The sequence below is a fragment of the Trachypithecus francoisi genome, unplaced genomic scaffold (genome assembly GCF_009764315.1).
Source record: "Trachypithecus francoisi isolate TF-2019V2 unplaced genomic scaffold, Tfra_2.0 Lachesis_group4, whole genome shotgun sequence".
Classification (NCBI taxonomy): domain Eukaryota; kingdom Metazoa; phylum Chordata; class Mammalia; order Primates; family Cercopithecidae; genus Trachypithecus; species Trachypithecus francoisi.
The window spans coordinates 115067846-115087770 of record NW_022681469.1 but is presented as its reverse complement, the minus strand read 5'-3'; the positions used below and the strand labels follow the sequence as shown (position 1 = coordinate 115087770).

At 49.1% G+C, this 19925-nt stretch overlaps 1 protein-coding gene across 11 annotated transcripts; it reads left to right on the top strand.

Annotated features, from left to right (window-relative positions):
• The first annotated feature begins 2993 nt into the window (after positions 1 to 2993).
• Positions 2994 to 14869, top strand: ZNF3 (zinc finger protein 3). 11 transcript variants are annotated; one of them, XM_033192000.1, is made up of 6 exons: positions 3008 to 3310; positions 5431 to 5551; positions 7448 to 7578; positions 9209 to 9297; positions 9578 to 9704; positions 12639 to 14869. In XM_033192000.1, exons 3-6 carry the CDS (start codon positions 7524 to 7526, stop codon positions 13703 to 13705), a joined length of 1338 nt encoding a protein of 445 aa, XP_033047891.1. In that variant the 5' UTR covers positions 3008 to 3310; positions 5431 to 5551; positions 7448 to 7523; the 3' UTR covers positions 13706 to 14869. The 11 variants fall into 11 exon arrangements, with proteins under 11 accessions (XP_033047886.1, XP_033047891.1, XP_033047889.1 ...); XM_033191998.1 differs by lacking the exon at positions 3008 to 3310 and adding an exon at positions 3326 to 3456; XM_033191999.1 differs by lacking the exon at positions 3008 to 3310 and adding an exon at positions 3328 to 3456 and having other exon boundaries at positions 5431 to 5547.
• The last annotated feature ends 5056 nt before the right edge of the window (positions 14870 to 19925 follow it).

Sequence of the window (19925 nt, the reverse complement as noted above, 5' to 3'; positions counted from 1 at the left end):
AGACAGAGAGAGAGAGAGAGAGAGAGAGAGAGAGATGGAGTATCACTTTGTTGCTCCCAGGCTGGAGTGCAGTGGTGCGATCTCGGCTCACTGCAACCTCCACCTCCCGGGTTCAAGCTATTTTGCCACCTCAGTCTCCCAAGTAGCTGGGATTACAGGTGCCCACCACCACTCCCAGCTAATTTTTGTTTTTGTATTTTTAGTAGAGGCGGGGTTTCACCATGTTGGCCAGGCTGGTCTCAAACTCCTGACCTCAGGTGACCCACCTGCCTCGGCCTCCCAAAGGGCTGGGATTACAGGTGTGAGGCACTGCGCCTGGCCAACAAATTGAATTTTAAAGATTGAGTTGGCGGCCGGGCGCGGTGGCTCAAGCCTGTAATCCCAGCACTTTGGGAGGCCGAGACGGGCGGATCATGAGGTCAGGAGATCGAGACCATCCTGGCTAACATGGTGAAACCCCGTCTCTACTAAAAAAAAAACAAAAAAAACCTAGCTGGGTGAAGTGGCGGGCGCCTGTAGTCCCAGCTACTCAGGAGGCTGAGGCAGGAGAATGGCCTAAACACGGGAGGCGGAGCTTGCAGTGAGCTAAGATCCGGCCACTGCACTCTAGCCTGGGCAACAGAGCGAGACTCTGTCTCAAAAAAAAAAAAAAAAAGATTGAGTTGGCTTTATTAGGGATTCATGAACTGGCACCACCCAGTCTACAAAACAGAAAGGAAGCCATGTGTGATGGTGTGTGCCTGTGGTCCCAGCTACTCTGGAGGCTGAGAAGGGAGGATTGCTTGAGTCCAGGAGGTTGAAGCTGTAGTGAGGTAGGATCATGTCACTGCACTTCAGCCTGGGTGACAGAGTGAGACCCTGTCTCTAAAAAAAAAGACTTCATGGCCGGGCGCGGTGGCTCAAGCCTGTAATCCCAGCACTTTGGGAGGCCGAGACGGGCGGATCACGAGGTCAGGAGATCGAGACCATCCTGGCTAACATGGTGAAACCCCGTCTCTACTAAAAAATACAAAAAACTAGCCGGGCGAGGTGGCGGGCGCCTGTAGTCCCAGCTACTCCGGAGGCTGAGGCAGGAGAATGGCATAAACCCGGGAGGCAGAGCTTGCAGTGAGCTGAGATCTGGCCACTGCACTCCAGCCTGGGTGACAGAGCGAGACTCCGTCTCAAAAAAAAAAAAAAAAAAAAAAAAGACTTCATATGTTGAAGAAGGCAGAGGAAAGCATGAACAGGAAAGCATGAACATGATGAAGTGCTTTCCTTCTATTGACAGCTGTTGTGATACCTCAGTTCTTATCTTCTTAGTTTAAAATAATTTAAGGCCAGGTGCAGTGGCTCACACCTGTAATCCCAACATTTTAGGAGGCTGAGGTGGACGGATCCCTTGAGCTCAGGAGTTTGAGACCAGTCTGGGCAACATGGTGAAACCCTGTCTCTACAAAAAAGTAGCCGGGCGTGGTGGCATGCATCTGGGGTTCCAGCTACTCGGGAGGCTGAGGTGGGAGGATTGCTTGACCCTGTGAGGTGGAGGTTGCAGTGAGCCAAAATCACAACACTGCACTCCAGCCTGGGTGACAGAGTAAGACCCCCATCTCAAAAGAAAATAAAACATTTAAAGAAACACACAGGAGGCCGGGCACGGTGGCTCACACCTGTAACCCCAGCGCTTTGGGAGGCTGAGGCGAGACAAGCCTGACAAACACGCTGAAACCTTGTCTCTACTAAAAATACAAACAAATTAGCTGGATGTGGTGTCACACACCTCTAGTCCCAGCTGCTTGGGTGGCTGAGGCATGAGAATCGCTTGAACCCAGGAGGCGGAGGTTGCAGTAAGCCAAGATCACGCCACTCCACTTCAGCCTGGGTGACAAGAGCAAGACTCTGTCTCAACAACAACAAAAAAAAAAAAAAAAAAGAAAGAAAAAGAAAAAAAGAAACACATGTCAAAGGAAATCCAGCATAGAGTAATTTATTGCAAAAGGAAAATAATACCTTGAAAGTTAAGTGCAGAGTAGACAGTACACCCTGAGAGAGAGAGAGAGTTAGTTCAGGGAGGGCTGCTCCTAAGGATGAAACAGCAAAGGCTGGCTCTAGAGAGACCCCCTTTGTGGGGCGGGGGGGTCTTACACGATTATTCCTAAGGGGGTGGGAGAGGTGTTACTAGTAACCATGTTCCGGGTGGTCCTCTAGGTGCACATGCGCAGTGGTTGTACAGGCTTGTTGATACATTGCATGTTTCATTAGCATCTTAAGTCTCCACCCAGGGGTGTGTTTTTTACTATGATAATGAGCAAAGGGACAGGTGAAATCAAAATGCGCATGCCCCCTACAGGCGACAGTCCCTACTGGAGAGAGCTCTGCTTGAATGAGTTCAATTACAATGCAAATGCTGGGGCTTACTGTGTTGACTGTGCGGTCACCACGGTTGCCGCGTCTCCAGGACACGGTCACTTCCTTGACTCCTATCCCACCTCGCTTCCACCTGTAGCTTCCTTTTTTTTTTTTTTTGAGACAGAGTCTGACTCTGTGGCCCAGGTTGGCGTGCAGTGGTTGGATGTCGACTCACTGCAACCTCCGCCTCCTGGGTTCAAGCGATTCTCCTGTCTCAGCCTCCAGAGTAGCTGGGATTACAGGCGCCCGCCACCATGCCCAGGTAATTTTTTTGTATTTTTAGTAGAGACAGGGTTTCGCCATGTTGGCCAGGCTGGTCTCGAACTCTTGACCTCAGGTGATCCGCCCGCCTCGGCCTCCTAAAGTGCTGGGATTACAGGCCTGAGCCTCCGCGCCCGGCCGGTAGCTTCCTCTTTTCTGCTCTCATCACCTGTACACGGGTTTTTTCCTCATGTCAACTCTGTGATGGGCTGGAATGTTTTCTTCAGATGTGGGTAATTTAAAGGGGACATTTTTGCAAGACACCAACAAAAAATCGGTTTGTTCAGAGGCAAGTTTTAAATCAGGGTCCATTTTTTAAAATATTGATGAATCCTTCAAGAATTGTATATTTACTGCTGCCCTTCGCGAGCAAGCCTGAGAAGCGCGGGCTCGACATCTCCGCGCGCCCCAGCCGCCGGCCCCCAAGGCAGGCGACGCCGGAGCACATGTCCTGAAGCCCAGGACCGTGGTCGGCCGCTTTCGCACGTGCGTGGCCAGCAGAGGGCGCAGCCGGCCAGCCCCTCAGCGAAAGATCGCCGAGTGCCGCGTCAGAGATCAGGCTCCTTGCCCTCGCCGCCTGCCAGCTGCCCTGAGTCAGCAAACCAGAGAGGCGAGGACCTCCCATTTTCCTAGACAGAACAAGTGGGCGTTGGGGGCACGGGTGAGTGTCAAGAACAACCGACCCGGAAGCGAAATGAGGGGGAACTTCCGTTCTTTGTTCTGTCCCCGGTGTGTGGGTCTGTGACAGGGTCCAACAGGGCCTGGTCCGTGTCCGGTCCCCCAAATCTGTCGTCCCTGTCCCCCAGGGTGAGTCCATGCGTCCCCGGGTCTCGCGGTGAGACGGAGGCTGTGGTCGCCGGGGAAGGGGGTGGTGTCTGTGCCTCTGCGGCCCTTAGGGTTCCCCGGCCGGCCCGGAGCAGGGTGCGGGGAGGCGCCCCTCCGTCCCTTGCAGCCCGTCCTCTACTCCGCTTCCCCAGGGATCCCCCTAGCCTAGCGGGACCCTGCGTAGGGGTTAGTAATGGGGCTCCAGTTCTGGTTTTGTGATTTAAACGGGGCCCCAGCTGGAGCGTTTAAAAGTTTCAGCAGAGTGGTAGGGGCGCCTCTCTCTTAAAAGCAGCTAATGACAGCGACCCTAACTTGGTACTTCTCCCAGACGTTTTTATTTGATGTTAACACAGTAATTCGCGTCCGTGACAGGAGCTGGGTCCAAGGATCAGAGAAGTTCTGCGAAGCGTACGCAGTTAGCACGAGGGCTGGGAGTGGGTGCAGACTCCGATTCCAGGGGTAATCCTGCTGGAGCCCAGTGCATCGAGTGATACACCCGGCTCAGGCTCCGTTTTCAGTTGTATTAGATTCCTGGTTTGATCCTATCTCTGGAAGTGGGATTGAATCCACATCGGTGTTTACACTTTGAAGGGCTTGTGTAAACTCCAGGAGAGGATAGCAGAGTGATGAACCTGAAACCGATGGACTAATTAGAGGAACTAAGCGTATTATTTTCTCCAGAAAAGACATCTGTGGAGAGTGGGCACCATTTGATTATATGTGTTTGATGGACAGTCAGGTGAAAGGAGAAGATCCTGTTGTTTAAGCTCTTTTGTTTTTTTAAAAATTATTTATTTATTTATTTTTGAGACAGTCTCTCTCTGGAGTGCAGTGGCGCGATGGCAGCTCACTGCAACCTCCGCCTCCCGGTTCAAGCGCTTCTCCTGCTTCAGCCTCCCCAGTGGTTGGGACTACAGGCGCCCGCCACCACACCCGGTGAATTTTTTTGTATTTTTAGTAGAGACGGGGTTGCGCCCTTTTGACCAGGTTGGTCGCCAACTCCTGGCCTCAAGTGATCCCAACCTTGAGATCCCACTCGCCTCGGCCTCCCAAAGTGTTGGGATTACAGGCGTTAGCCACCGTTCCCGGCACTTTTTTTTCTCCTTTTAAAATTTTTGTGTGTATTAAGGTCTTGCTCTGTTGCCCCCGGCTGGAGTGCAGTGGTGCCATCATGGGTCACTGTAGCCTGGAACTCTTCCCACCTCAGCCTCCTAAAGTGCTGGGGTTACAGGTGTGAGCCACTGCATGTGGCCAGTCATTGAATTTCTGTCATGCACTAGGTCTCTGTAAGGTGAAGGTCCAAGGAGATAGATTTTCAGCAAATCACCTGAAGACTTCTAATGGCTCAGCTGTGCAATGTGGATCCCCTGCTGAAGTAGTTGGGAGCACAGTATCTAGCAAGTTAGCTGACAGAACGTTAGAACTTTCTTACCCTGTGTGGAGGTGGACCTGAGAAACTACCATTCCCCTTCATCTCTCCACGGGTGCAACACAAATACTACTAGTTGTGGTGGTGGTCTTAATTGGTATTTATTAGCATATAGTAAGTATTCTCTCTTTTTTTCCTTTTCTCTAAATATCTTGATTAGAAATGAAGTTTAGGGTGGACTCGGTGGCTCACACCTGTAATCCCAACGCTTTGGGAGGCTGAGGTGAGAGGATCACTTGAGGCCAGGAGATTGAGACCAGCCTGAGCAACATAGTGAGGCTGCATTTCTACAAAAAAAATTTAAGAATACTCAGCCAGATGTGGCAGTGCACACCTTCAGTCCCAGCTCCTTGGGAGGCTGAGCTGGGAGGATCACTTGAACTCAGGAGTTTGAGGCTGGAGTGAGCTTAAACTCACTGCACCCCAGCCTGAGCAGCAAAGTCAGACCCTGTCTCACATGGAAAAAAAAAAAAAAAGATATTTGCATTAATATTTTAAATTCCTTTTTTTCTCCCTTAATCACACAGCGTTGGCATCGACAAAAGTCAGAATTCCCGGGAACTTGAAGAGAGGCTGCTAAATTCCCAGTAATTGCTCCTTTGGCCTTCTAGGGACTGACTTCAAAGAAGGAAGGAAATAATCAGGCAGGTAAAGCTTTCCGTGTCTCATTCTCACTGCCAGGCCATCTATCGCGGTCCCCAGGGGCAGCACCAGGGAGTGAGGCTGGCAACAGAGCAGGGGAAGGGCCCCGCCTGGACCTGAAGCCATGGGGGCACAATGGAGAGTTTTCTTTCTGTGAGAAACACTGTTTACTGCTCCAGACACTGGGTGCTTGTTCTCAACAATAATATGCCTTTGAGTTCCAGCTTTGCTTAACCCAGCTGTGAGAGGGAGCGTTGCCTTTTTCTCTGGAGTCAGACCTTTGACCTGCCTTTCTAGGAGTTTGCACTGAAAGCTGACTTGTTGAGGGTGTCAGCTCATAAATAGCCCTGGAGATTGTAAAGGTGGTTGATAAGAGGATATGATGGTTGGCTCTGAGACACTGTTGAAGGGACCCTGCTGGGAGGGCGATAAGGTGTGTCACCTTGATTGCCAGTGGCCTGGCTTGTGCCTGAGTCAGTGCTTTCCACTGTGTAAGGGCACTGGTATTGGACATTCTGTATCCCATGCTACCCGAAGACCAGAGTTGTCCAAACTTGTAATTGACTTTCAAACAGGACTCCTCTTCCTTTGTTCTTTTTTTTCTTTTATTCTCTCAAACATTCTTTTATCCAACCGTCTTCCTTTGATGCCTTATGTGAGTGTAACAGTCTAATTATGAAGCACGTACTTTTTGCATTCCTGATTTTTTTTTACTCCTTGCAGTTGTGAGTTGCGATAGAGTTAGCACTCAGCAAACATTTGGTATGTGAGCAAATGAGTAAAGAGATAATGAGAAGTAGATAAAATCCAGGGTTTTTTTTTTTTTTTTTGAGACAGAGTTGCACTCTGTTGCCCAGGCTGGAGTACAGTGGCGTGATCTCGGGTCACTGCCACCTCTGCCTCCCGGGTTCAAGCGATTCTCCTTTCTCAGCCTCCCAAGTAGCTGGGATTACAGGTGCATGTAACACCATGCCCATCTGATTTTTGTATTTTTTCCTTTTTTTTTTTGAGACAGAGTCTGCTCTATTGCCCAGGCTGGAGTGCAGTGGCGTGATCTTGGCTTACTGCAACCTCCGCCTCCTGGGTTCAAGTGATTTTCCTGCCTCAGCTTCCCGAGTAGCTGGGATTATAGGTGCGCACCACCATGCCCAGCTAATTTTTTGAATTTTTAGTAGAGATAGGGTTTCATCATGCTGGCCAGGCTGATCTTGAACTCCTGACCTCATGATTTGCCCGCCTCAGCCTCCCAAAGTGCTGGGATTACAGGCATGAGCTACCATGCCCAGCCTGGGAGTAGTCTTTTTATGCCAGTAAATGTATATACCTGCTCCTGCATTTTGTTATAAATACTACTCAAAGCGGTGGGGGCAGCCAATGGTGGGATATTGTTGAGGAACTTGGGCCCTTTTTGTGGTCCTTGTGATAGTCTCATTTCAGGGAGTATATTTAGCAGGATCTAAAAGACTAGTCCCAGGCTGGGCGTGGTGGCTCATGCCTGTAATCGTAGCACTTGGGGAGGCTGGGGTGGGTGGATCACCTGAGGTCAGGAGTTCGAGACCACCCTGGCCAACATAGTGAAATCCTGTCTCTACAAAAAATACAAAAATTAGCCAGGCGTGGTGGCGCGAGCCTTTAATCCCAGCTACTTGGGAGGTTGAGGCAGGAGGATCACTTGAACCCGGAGGGCAGAAGCGGCAGTTAGCCAAGATTGTGCCATTGCACTCCAGCCTGGGTGACAAAAGTGAAACTCCGTCTAAAAAAATAAATAAATAAAAGACTAGTCCCAGTTGCCGCATTTCTTCTCACTGTTCCTGGGTAGTCACTGAAATACTAGCTCTCATTTTTCTGTATCCAGGAGGTTTTTTTGAATTATCTTTGAACCTTGAACTTTTGCTTCTGCAGTGCTTCCTCATTCTCCTTCAAAACCTGCTTCCCGCTGAGTCTGCACGTAGGAGACCAGAGAGCACCTTGCCCTTCCATGGAAACTCAGGCCGATCTCGTATCTCAGGAACCTCAGGCCCTGCTTGAGAGTGGTGAGGAATAAGGACTCATTCATTCTATTACTCAGTCATTCAGCAGTCATCCATTGAAATCGCTCATTCACCAGGTACTAGGCTAACTACTGGAATCCAGATGTGAATAAGACACACTCTTTGTCATTCAGTAACTCACAGCCTAGTGGGGAAGCTGACCGAACAGTAATCAATGACAGCTTGATCAGTTTGATAATTGAGGCAGATTTTTTTTTTTTTGAGACGGAGTCTTGCTTATTGCTCAGGCTAGAGTGCAGTGGCACAGTCTCAGCTTACTGCAACCTCCGCCTCCTGGGTTCAAGTGATTCTCCTGCCTCAGCCTCCCATGTAGCTGGGACTACAGGCACCTACTACCACGCCCAGCTAATTTTTGTAGAGACGGGGTTTTTGCCATGTTGGTCTGGCTGGTCTTGAACTCCTGAGCTCAGTGCCTACCCTGGCCTCCCAAAGTGTTGAAATTACAGGTGTGAGCCATCGCACCTGGCCACTGAAGCAGTTTTGAAGGGTTGTGAGTACCTCACGTGAGATTAAGGAAACTGTGTCAGTCATTCAATTTTTTGGGCATTCTATGCAGCTGACTTCATAGGCATAGTTTGTGCTTTTTAGGAGCATGCTTTTAGAGGAAGCGCTTGGGAATCATTTTGTGGGTCATAGGCAAAAAGATAAGAGTGAATAGGAAGCCACTAAAATATATTTTGCGGCCAGGCGTAATCGCAGCACTTTAGGAGGCTGAGGTGGGCAGATCACAAGGTCAGGAAATCAAGACCATCCTGGCCAACACAGTGGCCATCTCTACTAAAAATACAAAAAATTAGCTGGGCATGGTGGCATACGCTTGTAGTCCCAGCTATGCCAGAGGCTGAGGCAGGAGAATTGCTTGAACCTGGGAGGTGGAGGTTGCAGTGAGCCGAGATCATGCCACTGCACTCCAGCCTGGGCAACAGAGCGAGATGCTGTCTCAAAAAAAAAAAAAAAATTGCAGAAAAAGATAAGAGATCCAACATAGAAAGAGGAAACATTTTTAGTGTACAGATTTGATCTGGGGTGGAGAGAAAGGAGCTGTGGGCATTGTGTTTCCAGTTAGGGTTGGGGTGGAGCTGCTGGTTTTCTCTGGTCTAAGAACTTCATGCTGGGTGCAGTGGTGCACGCCTGTAATCCCTAATCCCAGCTACTTGGGAGGCTGAGGCGGGAGGATCACTTGAGCCCAGCAGTTTGAGACCAGCCTGGGAAACACAGCAAAACCCACCTCAAAAAAAAAAAATAGACCGTGCAAGAGCAGGGTCGTATGTTTCTGGCCAAACTTGGGTGAATGGACAAGAATGCAGTCATCACTAAGATAGGACTGGGCGGCTGCATTGAGAGAAGAGTGACTGGAGAGAGAAGGGGGGGCCTGGGGCAGACTGGAGGCCAAGAATGACTTGGCCATCCTGCTCAGGCAGGATGGACCCGCTCTGAGTGTGCCTTTGTAGGACACACGAGCTAGCTGCAGAGGAAGCAAACTTAGAAATGTGAGAGAGAGGGTCCTGTGTTGTCCCAGGACCCCGGGAGCTTTCTGTGGGTTGGGAAATCAGCAGGTTGGGAGGTCACAGAGCAGATGGACTCATTCCTGGGCCCTTTTATTGCCCTTCAGCTCTTCCTTCAAAAGTTCCTGCCTTTTCTGACAAGGACAGCCTGGGGGATGAGATGTTGGCAGCTGCACTCCTAAAGGCCAAGTCCCAGGTAAGCTGTGGTTCCTTTCATCCTTTTCCTTTCCATTTTCTGTGCAATGACATCCCATTCAGAGCCTTAAACCCTGATCTTCTCCATCAGGCCCATGGTTCTGTCCTGCTGAATCATGGACCCTCACCTTCCATCTTGGACTCTTGTCTCTCTTCCTCCACCCTGCCCTCCTTTCCTCCCTTCCCAAATGTGCATTTTTCACCCCATCCTCAGTTATTTTTTTGGTGCTGCCATTCACATTCCTCACCCTGAAATTGCATGCCAGCACGTGTTGTTTCAGGAGCTGGTAACCTTTGAGGATGTAGCTGTGTACTTCATCCGGAAGGAGTGGAAGCGTTTGGAACCTGCTCAGAGGGACCTCTATAGAGATGTGATGCTGGAGAATTACGGCAACGTGTTCTCACTGGGTAAGGAGTTGTACCTTCTCTACAAAACTCGCTGGTGTTTCTTTGCTTCTTTGTTTGTTAGTAACAATCTAGTCACTGAAAAGAGCTGTTTCAACAGGTTTTTTTTTTTTTTTGCACAATCTTTGCTCAGTGCAACATCCATTTTCCAGGTTCAAGCGTTCCCAGGTTCTCACCTCTGCCTCCCAAGTAGGTGGGACTACAGGCATGCACCACCACACCGGGCTACATTTTGCGTTTTTTTTGTTTTGTTTTGTTTTAGTAGAGACAGGGTTTCACCATGTTGGCCAGGCTGGTCTCAAACTCCTGACCTCAAGTGATCCACCTGCCTTGGCCTCCCAAAGTGCTGGGATTACAGGCATGAGCCACTGTGCCTGGCCTGGCTAAGGATTGACTTAGTCTTGGAAAATTGTAAGAACAATAATCTTAACTCATTTATACAGCAGTTTGCAACTTATAAAGCGTTCTCATGTATATTCTTTCATTTAATCTTCACAGTAACACATTAATTGAGACAGCTAGTATTATTCCTCATTTTACAGGTAAGGAAAGTGATAGCCACCTCACCCTCCAGGTGAGGTGGCTCACACCTGTAATCCCAACACTGAGAGGCCGAGGCAGGAGGATCACTTGAGGTCAAGAGTTCAAGACCAGCCTAGGCAACATGGCGAGAGCCTGTCTCTACCAAGTATCCAAAAATTTAGCCAGGCATGGTGGCACACTCCTGTAGTCACAGCTACTTGGGAGGCTGAGGTTGGAGGTTCACTTGAGCCTGGGAAGCTGAGGTTGCAGTGAGCTGAGATGGCACCACTGCACTCCAGCCTGGGTGACAGAGACCCTGTCTCAAAAAATAAATAAGTAAATAAAGTGGAGGTGAGGGTAGAGGTCTCAATGCCTTGTGCATGCATGGTCATCGATTGCGCTGATGAGTGGTAAAACTTGGGGCCTAGTCTTTAACTCCAAATCTGGTACCTTTTTTTTTTTTTTTGAGATGGAGTTTTGCTTTTGTTGCCAGGCTGGAGTGCGATGGCGTGATCTTGGCTCACCGCAACCTCCGCCTCCCGCTTTCAAGCAATTCTCCTGCCACAGCCTCCTGAGTAGCTGGGATGATAGGCATGTGTCACCATGCCTGGCTAATTTTGTATTTTTAGTAGAGACAGAGTTTCTCCATGTTGGTCAGGCTAGTCTCGAACCCCCGACCTCTGTGATCTGCCTGCCTCGGCCTCCCAAAGTGCTGGGATTACAGGTGTGAGCCACCGCGCCTGGCCAAATCTGGTACTTTTTCCATATTATTCTCAGGACTTAATATATAATCCAGAGACTTTTCTGAAGGATTATTGTGTTGCGATCCCCGAACACATGAGGTGCTGCTCTGTGCCCACGTCTCTGTCCTCCCCTTCTCTGCTTCTCTACTCCCCTTCTCTAACCTCTAGGGACCTGTTGCTTTGTTCAGGACCTAGTGCCCCTGCTGCTCTGTAGAAACTTAGAAAGGTTAGGAAATTAGGCCAGGCGCGGTGGCTCATGCCTGTAATCCCAGCACTTTGGGAGACTGAGGCAGGCAGATACTGAGGTCAGGAGTTTGAGACCAGCCTGGCCAACATGTTGAAATGCCGTCTCTACTAAAAATACAACAAAATTAGCTGGGGGTGGTGGCGTGTGCCTGTAATCCCAGCTACTCGGGAGGCTGAGGCAGGAGAATTGCTTGAACCTGGGAGTGGAGGTTGCAGTAAGCCAAGAACACGCCACTACACTCCAATTTGGGTGACAGAGTGAGACCCTGTCTCAAAAACAAAAAAAAAAAAAAAAAAGGAAAATTAAGAAATTAGTTTCTTAACCTTTAGGATGTAGAATTCCTTGTCTCTCACACCACTCTTAGTGGCTGTTTTCCCGAACAGAGCCAGGAGGCGTTCCTAAGTCTCATTTGAGACCTCCCTGTACATTTCCCTTCTCTTTCTGGCAGATCTGGGGTCTGGAATTGAGCTCTGGGACTCTTAGGGTGAGCAGATAAACTCGTCCCATGTCTCTTCCCATGAGCAGAATTCCCATTTCTGAATCCTGCCACCATATCTCTGCTAGAGTGAGAGGAAGAGCCAAGGGGCCTGGGTTCAAAGGGAACTGAGAGCAGAGAGGTCCTAAAGAGGTACCTGTTCAGGTGAAGGAGAAACAGCTGTTCCTGTCCCTAACACACATTACCCTGTCTTTACTTTTTAAAATATCAATAAAGCTAAAAACGCAAATTCTCTGGACCCTTTACATTTATCCTCTGTGCGCAGAGTTGCCTTTAGAAACTCCAAAGGAGTGAAGAGACGTCACACACTGAGATTCTTTGCATAGCCTCACGTGCAAGCATAGCCTTTTATGCATAGGGCCCAGAGTGGACTCAGCTGTCTTGCCGTTTCCATGGGCTTGGCATTTGTGGCGTGATGACAGCCGTGATTGCTCTTCTTATGGGACCATGTCGGCCGCTAGCATCCTCCCCCTTGCTCCTTCCTGCGCTGCTGCTATCTCTCCTCACCCTTCCCCCTTTTTCTCACCAACTGTACTGTACTTGCTCTCCCTTCTTGCAGTCACTGTGTCCCCAGTTATATCCACTGCCCTGATCTCTCTAAAGGCTTTGTCACTTCATTAAGCAATATGACCTTCCTCTTCTAATACTGGTTCCCTACCTCTCTGCCTGATCCGTCCTCCCCTCCACACACACTCAGCTCTCTCTCCACTTCCAGCTCTGTTCTCCTTGGTTTTGCTCTCTGCCCCGCCCCTTCCCTGTCTCCTTAGCCTGGTTGTCTCATTTTGCCTTAGCTGCACACATATGGGGCAGGCCTTTTTGCAGGCATGTGCGCTTGGCACTGTAAGTATTCGTTATGATGATCCCGTCCTGTGATTTTCACTCTTTCTTCCCCAAGGAACAAGTGACATTTGCATTTTTTATTGTTTCAGATCGTGAGACCAGAACTGAAAATGATCAAGAAATTTCTGAAGACACAAGATCACATGGGGTCCTACTGGGAAGATTTCAGAAGGATATTTCTCAGGGTCTCAAGTTTAAAGAAGCCTATGAACGAGAAGTCAGTCTAAAGAGGCCACTGGGGAACTCCCCTGGAGAAAGATTGACCAGGAAAATGCAAGATTTTGGTCAAGTGACAGTTGAGGAGAAGATAACCCCCATGGGAGAGAGAAGCGAGAAATATGACTTTGGGAACAGCTTCACTGTGAATTCCAACCTTATCTCACATCAGAGACTCCCCGTGGGAGACAGACCCCATAAGTGTGATGAATGTAGCAAGAGCTTTAATCGAACTTCAGACCTTATTCAACATCAGAGAATCCACACCGGGGAAAAGCCCTATGAATGTAATGAGTGTGGGAAGGCCTTCAGCCAGAGCTCACACCTTATTCAGCATCAGAGAATCCACACTGGGGAGAAACCTTACGAATGTAGTGATTGTGGGAAAACCTTCAGCTGTAGCTCTGCCCTCATTCTGCATCGGAGGATCCACACGGGGGAGAAACCCTATGAATGTAATGAGTGTGGGAAGACCTTCAGCTGGAGCTCCACCCTCACCCACCATCAGAGAATCCACACTGGTGAGAAACCCTACGCCTGCAATGAATGTGGGAAGGCCTTCAGCAGGAGCTCCACCCTTATTCACCATCAGAGAATCCACACTGGAGAAAAGCCCTATGAATGTAATGAGTGTGGGAAGGCCTTCAGCCAGAGCTCACACCTCTATCAGCACCAGAGAATCCACACTGGAGAGAAGCCCTATGAATGTATGGAATGCGGAGGAAAGTTTACCTACAGTTCAGGCCTTATTCAGCATCAAAGAATCCACACCGGGGAGAACCCTTATGAATGTAGCGAGTGTGGGAAAGCCTTCAGGTACAGCTCGGCTCTTGTTCGCCATCAGAGAATTCACACTGGAGAGAAGCCTTTGAATGGGATGGGCATGAGCAAAAGCTCCCTCAGAGTTACGACTGAGTTAAATATCAGAGAGTCCACGTGAAAGAGCCACACACCCATTTTCCTCACTTCCCCCGAGTCTCAAGAGCTCTTGCCTTACTCTATAAATCTCAACAGCTTAGGATGTGTCCCTTCCAACTCAGACCTTCCATTTTAGAGAATAGGGCAGATTGGGCAAATCGGTGAATTTTACCAGAAATCGCACCAGCCTTGGAAAGCGACAAGGCAAGCGGATGGTGTGCTGGGAACAGAAAGCAGCTCTGGGACCAGTCACCCCATTTAGGAAAGGAGTTTGCACTAAACTGTTTTTCTCACAGCAGAGGAGCCTTTCCAAGGTGGGGACGGAAGCACAGTCGGGACAGAATTTGATGGATTCCTTTAGTTGGAGTCCACGTAGTCAGCACAGACGGCAGTGGAAAGGACGCTCTGGGTCCTGTTATTTACTAGGGAGGGGAAACGGAGACTCTTTCAAAGTTACTGTTCCTAGTCCAGCTTTAAGTTTCGATAGGAACATGCTGTTTTGTTTCATGATTTTATTAATTATGGAAATTTGGCATCGAGGGATTATATTATTGAGGGTGGAAGAGATTCCAGAAACATCATCTGTGATGATGATGTCCTTTAGGGCTCTTGGAGCAGCCAGACCATGTTTCTAAGAGAAACCTGGTGATACTGCTGGCAGACCCCGCCCTCCCCAGTTGTCCTAGGGCTGAATGGGCAAATCTATCCAAACAGCTAGTAACCGGCTGTGAGGGAGAGGGTCAGAAGCACTTAGCATTGGCCTCTGATTCCTGTCCTCTCGTCCTCTTCCCACTCCAGTGATGAAAATGATTTTCTCTAAATGCCTGGGTAAGGATGCTTTCAATGGGTAAGGATGCTTTCAAGGAGCTCACTCAGCCTGCCTACCTTGCCCTCTCACCTCTGACATCCGGCCCCAGCAGCCAGACCGCTCCTGCCTCCACCTCTGACTCTTCAGCAGCTGAAGAGTAATGCAGATAAAGAGCAAAGCCCAAAAGGAGGGGGGAGAAAGCGAAGCCCAGAGAAGGCAGGCTGTGCCTGAGCCTGGTGGCAGAGCTCGTTGCTGGCTGAGGATGGCACTCACCAAGTATTCCCAACCGACGGGATGACCTTCCATTGTGTTTTCCCAACCCTGCTCATCCTGTAGCATAAATGAAGTGCACTATTAAACAGAATAGTTTTTCAGAAGCGATTTGAGTGTGGTTTTGTGCAATGTTTGGACCATACATTTCAGTTAAAACAAGACATGTTGGCTTGGGTATGGTGGCTCACACCTGTAATCCCAGCACTTTGGGAGGCCAAGGCTGGGAGATCACCCAAGGTCAGGAGTTCTAGACCATACTGACCAACATGGAGAAACCCCGTCTCTACTAAAAACACAAAATTAGCTGGGTGTGGTGGCACATGCCTGTAATCCCAGCTACTCAGGAGGCTGAGCCAGGAGAATTGCTTGAACCCAAGAGGTGCAGGTTGCAGTGAGCTGAGATCACGCCATTGAACTCCAGCCTGGGCAACAAAAGCGAAACTCCATCTCAAAAAAAAAAAAAAAAGACAAGACATGTTGGTGACTATAAATGGAATCTGAAAGTTGACTTAAATTTTTTTCTTTTTTTGTTTGAGGCAGTGTCTCACTCTGTTGCCCAGGCTGGAATGCAGTGTCGCCATCTTGGCTCACTGCTGCCTCTGCCTCCCAGGTTCAAGCAATTCTTGTGCCTCAGTCTCCAGAGTAGCTGGGACTACAGGTGTGTGCCACCACGCCCCAGCTAATTTTTGTATTTTTAGTAGAGACGGGGTTTCACCATGTTGCCCAGGCTGGTCTTAAACTGAGCTCTAGCAATCTGCTGGCCTCAGCCTCCCAAAGTGCTGGGATTATAGGCGTGAGCCACTGTGCCCAACACTAAAATTTCTTTATAGGCTAGGTGCAGTGGCTCATGCTTATAATCCCAATACTTTGGGAGGCCAAGGCAGTAGGATCTCTTCAGACCAGCCTAGGCAATGTGGCAAGACCCTATCTCTACAACAAAATTTTAAAAAAATTAGGGCTGGGCGCCATGGCTCATGCTTGTAATCCTAGCACTTTGGGAGGCTAAGGTGGGCAAGTCACAAGGTCAGGAGTTTGAGACCAGCCTGACCAACATGGTGAAACCGTCTCCTAAAAGCAAACAACAACAACAAAAAATCAGCTGGGTGTGGTGGCGTGTGCCTGTAATCCCAGCTACTCAGGAGACTGAGGGAGAAGAATCGCCTAAACACGGGTGGCGGAGGTTGCGGTGAGCCAAGATCGCACCATTGTCCTCCAGTCTGGGTGACACAGTGAGACTCCGTCTCCAAAAAAAAAAAAGAAAAAAAAAAATTAGCTGGGTGTGGTGGTACACGCTGTGGTCCCAGCTACTCAGGAAGCTGAGGTTAAGAGGATTGCTTCAGCCCAGAAGTTGAGGCTGCAGTGAGTCCCTGTGATTGTAGCACCGCACAATGACAGAGCAAGACGGTCTCAAAAACGAAATAAAATTACTTTATAGATTACTGTTTTTCTTTTTTTTGAGACAGAGTCTCGCTCTTGCCCAGGCTGGAGTGCAGTTGAGCAATCTTGGCTTACTGCAACCTCAGCCTCCCTAGTAGCTGAGATTATAGGCGCCCACTACCACGCCCAGCTAATTTTTGTATTTTTAGTAGATATGGGGTTTCACCATGTTGGCCAGGCTGGTCTCAAACTCCTGACCTCATGATCTGCCTGCTTCAGCCTCCCAAAGTGCTGGGATTACAGGCATGTGCCACTATGCCCAACCTAGGCAAGTAAGTTTTAAATCTGCCTGTGTTCTCAAGGCCGTAATCCCAGCACTTTGGGAGACCAAGGTGGGTGGATCATGAGGTCAAGAGTTTCAGACCAGCCTGGCCAACATGGTGAAACCCTGTCTCTACTAAAAATACAAAAATTAGCCAGGCGTGGTGGCATGTGCCTGTAATCCCAGCTACTCGGGAAGCTGAGGCAGGAGAATCACTTGAACCCAGGAGGTGGAGGCTGCAGGGAGCTGAGATCATGCCACTGCACTCCAGCCTGGGCAACAGAGCGAGACTCTGTCTCGAAGAAAAAAAAATCTGCCCATGTTGTCCTGATGGCTCTCCCAAGCCTCAGTCGTGGGTCTCCAGTGGACTGCAGAGCAGTTACACCTGGACTTTCTAGTTTCATAGTATGTTTCAAACCAGATCCCACTTTCCCATTTATTGCCCCCTCTTAAAATTTCTGTAAACCTGTCAGGGTCAAAATTTTGTAAGTTTTCTTTGATTATACTCCTCATCCTTCTCCATCTAACCAGCATCAAGCCCTGGGCAGGTTCAGTAAAGCTGGAGTGGAAAGATACTGTTTTCAGAGTTGAGGTTATAGAGGAGGTGGGATTTGCAAGTGATGGTAGCCGCAGCTGATACATGTGTCATATACTCTGTCAGCATTGCCTGGCTCTTTTCCAAGTGGTTTTCATGTATTAAATAATCAGTTGGGTGCAGTGGCTCACGCCTGTAGTCTCAACACTCTGGGAGGCCGAGGCAGGAGAACTGCTTGAACTCAGGAGTTCAAGACCACCCTGGCAACATAGTGAGACCTAGTCTCTACAAAAAATAAAAATTAGCTGGGCGTGGTGGCACACATCTGTAGTTTCAGCTACTCAAGAAGCGGAGATGGGAGGACTGCTTGAGCCCAGGAGTTCAGAACTAGCCTAGGCAATACAATGAGACTCCGTCTCTATGAAAAGAAAAAAAAAATCCAATACTTGGTGAGGAATGATGGCCTACAGTAAATGAGGCAGAGCTGCTGACATGAGCAGAGAAAGGGTGTCAGCAGACTCAGTGTGTGTTAAAATGAATTTCTTACACGAGTCCTGAGAACCAAATACCTATGTTATCTCAGAGGGCCCAAATAGCTTCCCGTTCACTCAGACAACAAAGGATGAACTGAGGGCAACACCAGGATTGTTCAGTGACAGCTGCTCAGCAGGATTAACAGTAGGAGATGCTGCCACAGAACAGAGTTCCCTGTTGTTAATGGGATGACTGGTCAGCAGAGGCCAGGCGGTGGCACTGAGCTGTCACAGGTAAAGTGGATGCTATTACCATGATGGGCAACAAGGCCAGAGTGGCAACTAGGGTGATTTTTTTTTTGAGATAGAGTTTTGCTCTGTCACCCAGGCTGGAGTGCAACGGCGCAGTCTCGGCTCACTGCAACCTCTGCCTCCAGGTTCAAGCAATTCGCCTGCCTCAGCCTCCTGAGTAGCTGGGACTACAGGCACACGCCACCACACCCAGCTAATTTTTGTATTTTTTTTTTTTTTTGAGATGGAGTCTCGCTCTGTCGCCCAGGCTGGAGTTCAGTGGCGCAATCTCGGCTCACTGCAAGCTCCGCCTCCCGGGTTCACGCCATTCTCCTGCCTCAGCCTCCCAAGTAGCTGGGACTACAGGCGCCTGCCACCACACCCGGCTAATGTTTTGTATTTTTAGTAGAGACAAGGTTTTACCATGTTGGCCAGGCTGGTCTCGAACTCCTGACTTCAGGTGATCCACCTGCCTCAGCCTCCCAAAGTGCTGGGATTACAGGTGTGAGCCACCATATCCAGCCTGTTATTATTTATTTATTTTTTGAGACAGAGTCTCGCTCTGTCACCTAGGCTGGAGTGCGGCGGTGCGATCTCAGCTCACTGCAAGCTCTGCCTCCCGGGTTCACGCCATTCTCCTGCCTCAGCCTCCTGAGTAGCTGAGACTACAGGTGCCCACCAGCACGCCCAGCTAATTTTTTTTTCTTTTGTATTTTTAATAAAGACGGGGTTTCACCGAGTGAGCCAGGATGGTCTCGATCTCCTGACCTCGTCATCCACCTACCTTGGCCTCCCAAAGTGCTGGGATTAGAGGCGTAAGCCACGACGCCCGGCCTTATTTTTGTTTAAATATGAATTAAAAAAAAAAATAGAGATGGGATCTCACTATGTTGCCCAGGCTGGTCTCGAACCCCCCCGGGCTCAAACGATCCTCCTGCATCAGCCTCCCAAAGTGCTGGGATTACAGGCAGGAGCCACTGTGCCCGGCCCACTAGGGTGTCTTGACTCACAGGAATCTGTGGCATTGACACCCTTGGTGTTCTTAGCAAAAACTTTCAGCCAACAGAGGGTGAGGCTTTGATTTATATAAACAAAAAATCCCAAGAGTGGATGAGAAGGCTGATACCAGCTGTTAACAATGGGAAATTGCAATCCTTCCGCTACTTTCCAGATATAAGCCAGTTCTGAGATTCGGAATCCATCAACTCAAGGGGAGTCTGGGTTTTTTTGAAGACCTTCCAACTGTACCACAAGTATATACAATAAATATTTCCCCAAAGGACCTGTGGCTGTTCACTAATGTATTAGGAAAACAGAATACCCAGGCCTTTTGAGGCTTTTTGATATAGGATCTAAGATGACACAAACCTAAAACTTACCATTGCCCTCCAGACAGAGGTCAGCTGATAAATGGAGTCCTGGCCCAAATCCATCTCAGTGGGCCCAGTGGGAACAGACTCACCCTATGGCCATGTCCCTGAGAAAATAATTGGGATATGTTTAGCAGGGGGATAGATACCCAGCACATTGGTTACTTAACCTGTAGCATAGGTAGGTCATAGGAAAAAGGGTCAAGTGGAAACTCCTGCACACCCTGCCCTTCCCCAGCCAATCAAAGTGGCAAGAAAGAAATACCACACCCTGGCCAGGCGCGGTGGCTTATGCCTGTAATCCCAGCACTCTGGGAGGCTGAGGCAAGTGGATCAGCTGAGGTCGGGAGTTCGAGACCAGCCTGACCAACATGGAGAAACCCCTTCTCTACTAAAAATACAAAATTAGCTGGGCATAGTGGCATATGCCTGTAATCCCAGCTACTAGGGAGGCTGAGGCAGGAGAATTGCTTGAACCCGGGAGGCGGAGGATGCGGTGAGCCAAGATCGCACCATTGCACTCCAGCCTGGACAACAAGAGCGAAACTCCATCTCAAAAAACAAAAGGAACAATACCACACCCTGAATGGAACTGAAGTGATTATTGCTGCCCTCAAAGATGCAAAAGACACTCCTTCTCTATGGCTTCTGTAAAAAACATGAGTTGTGGCTGGTAATGGTTGTCTGCCACAAACCCATCCACAACAGCTGTGCTAGGACAGTTCAACATGGCCCCTGGCTCTTGCTATGTAGTTATTATCTAGTGAAAGCATTCACTTTACTTTTTTTCTTG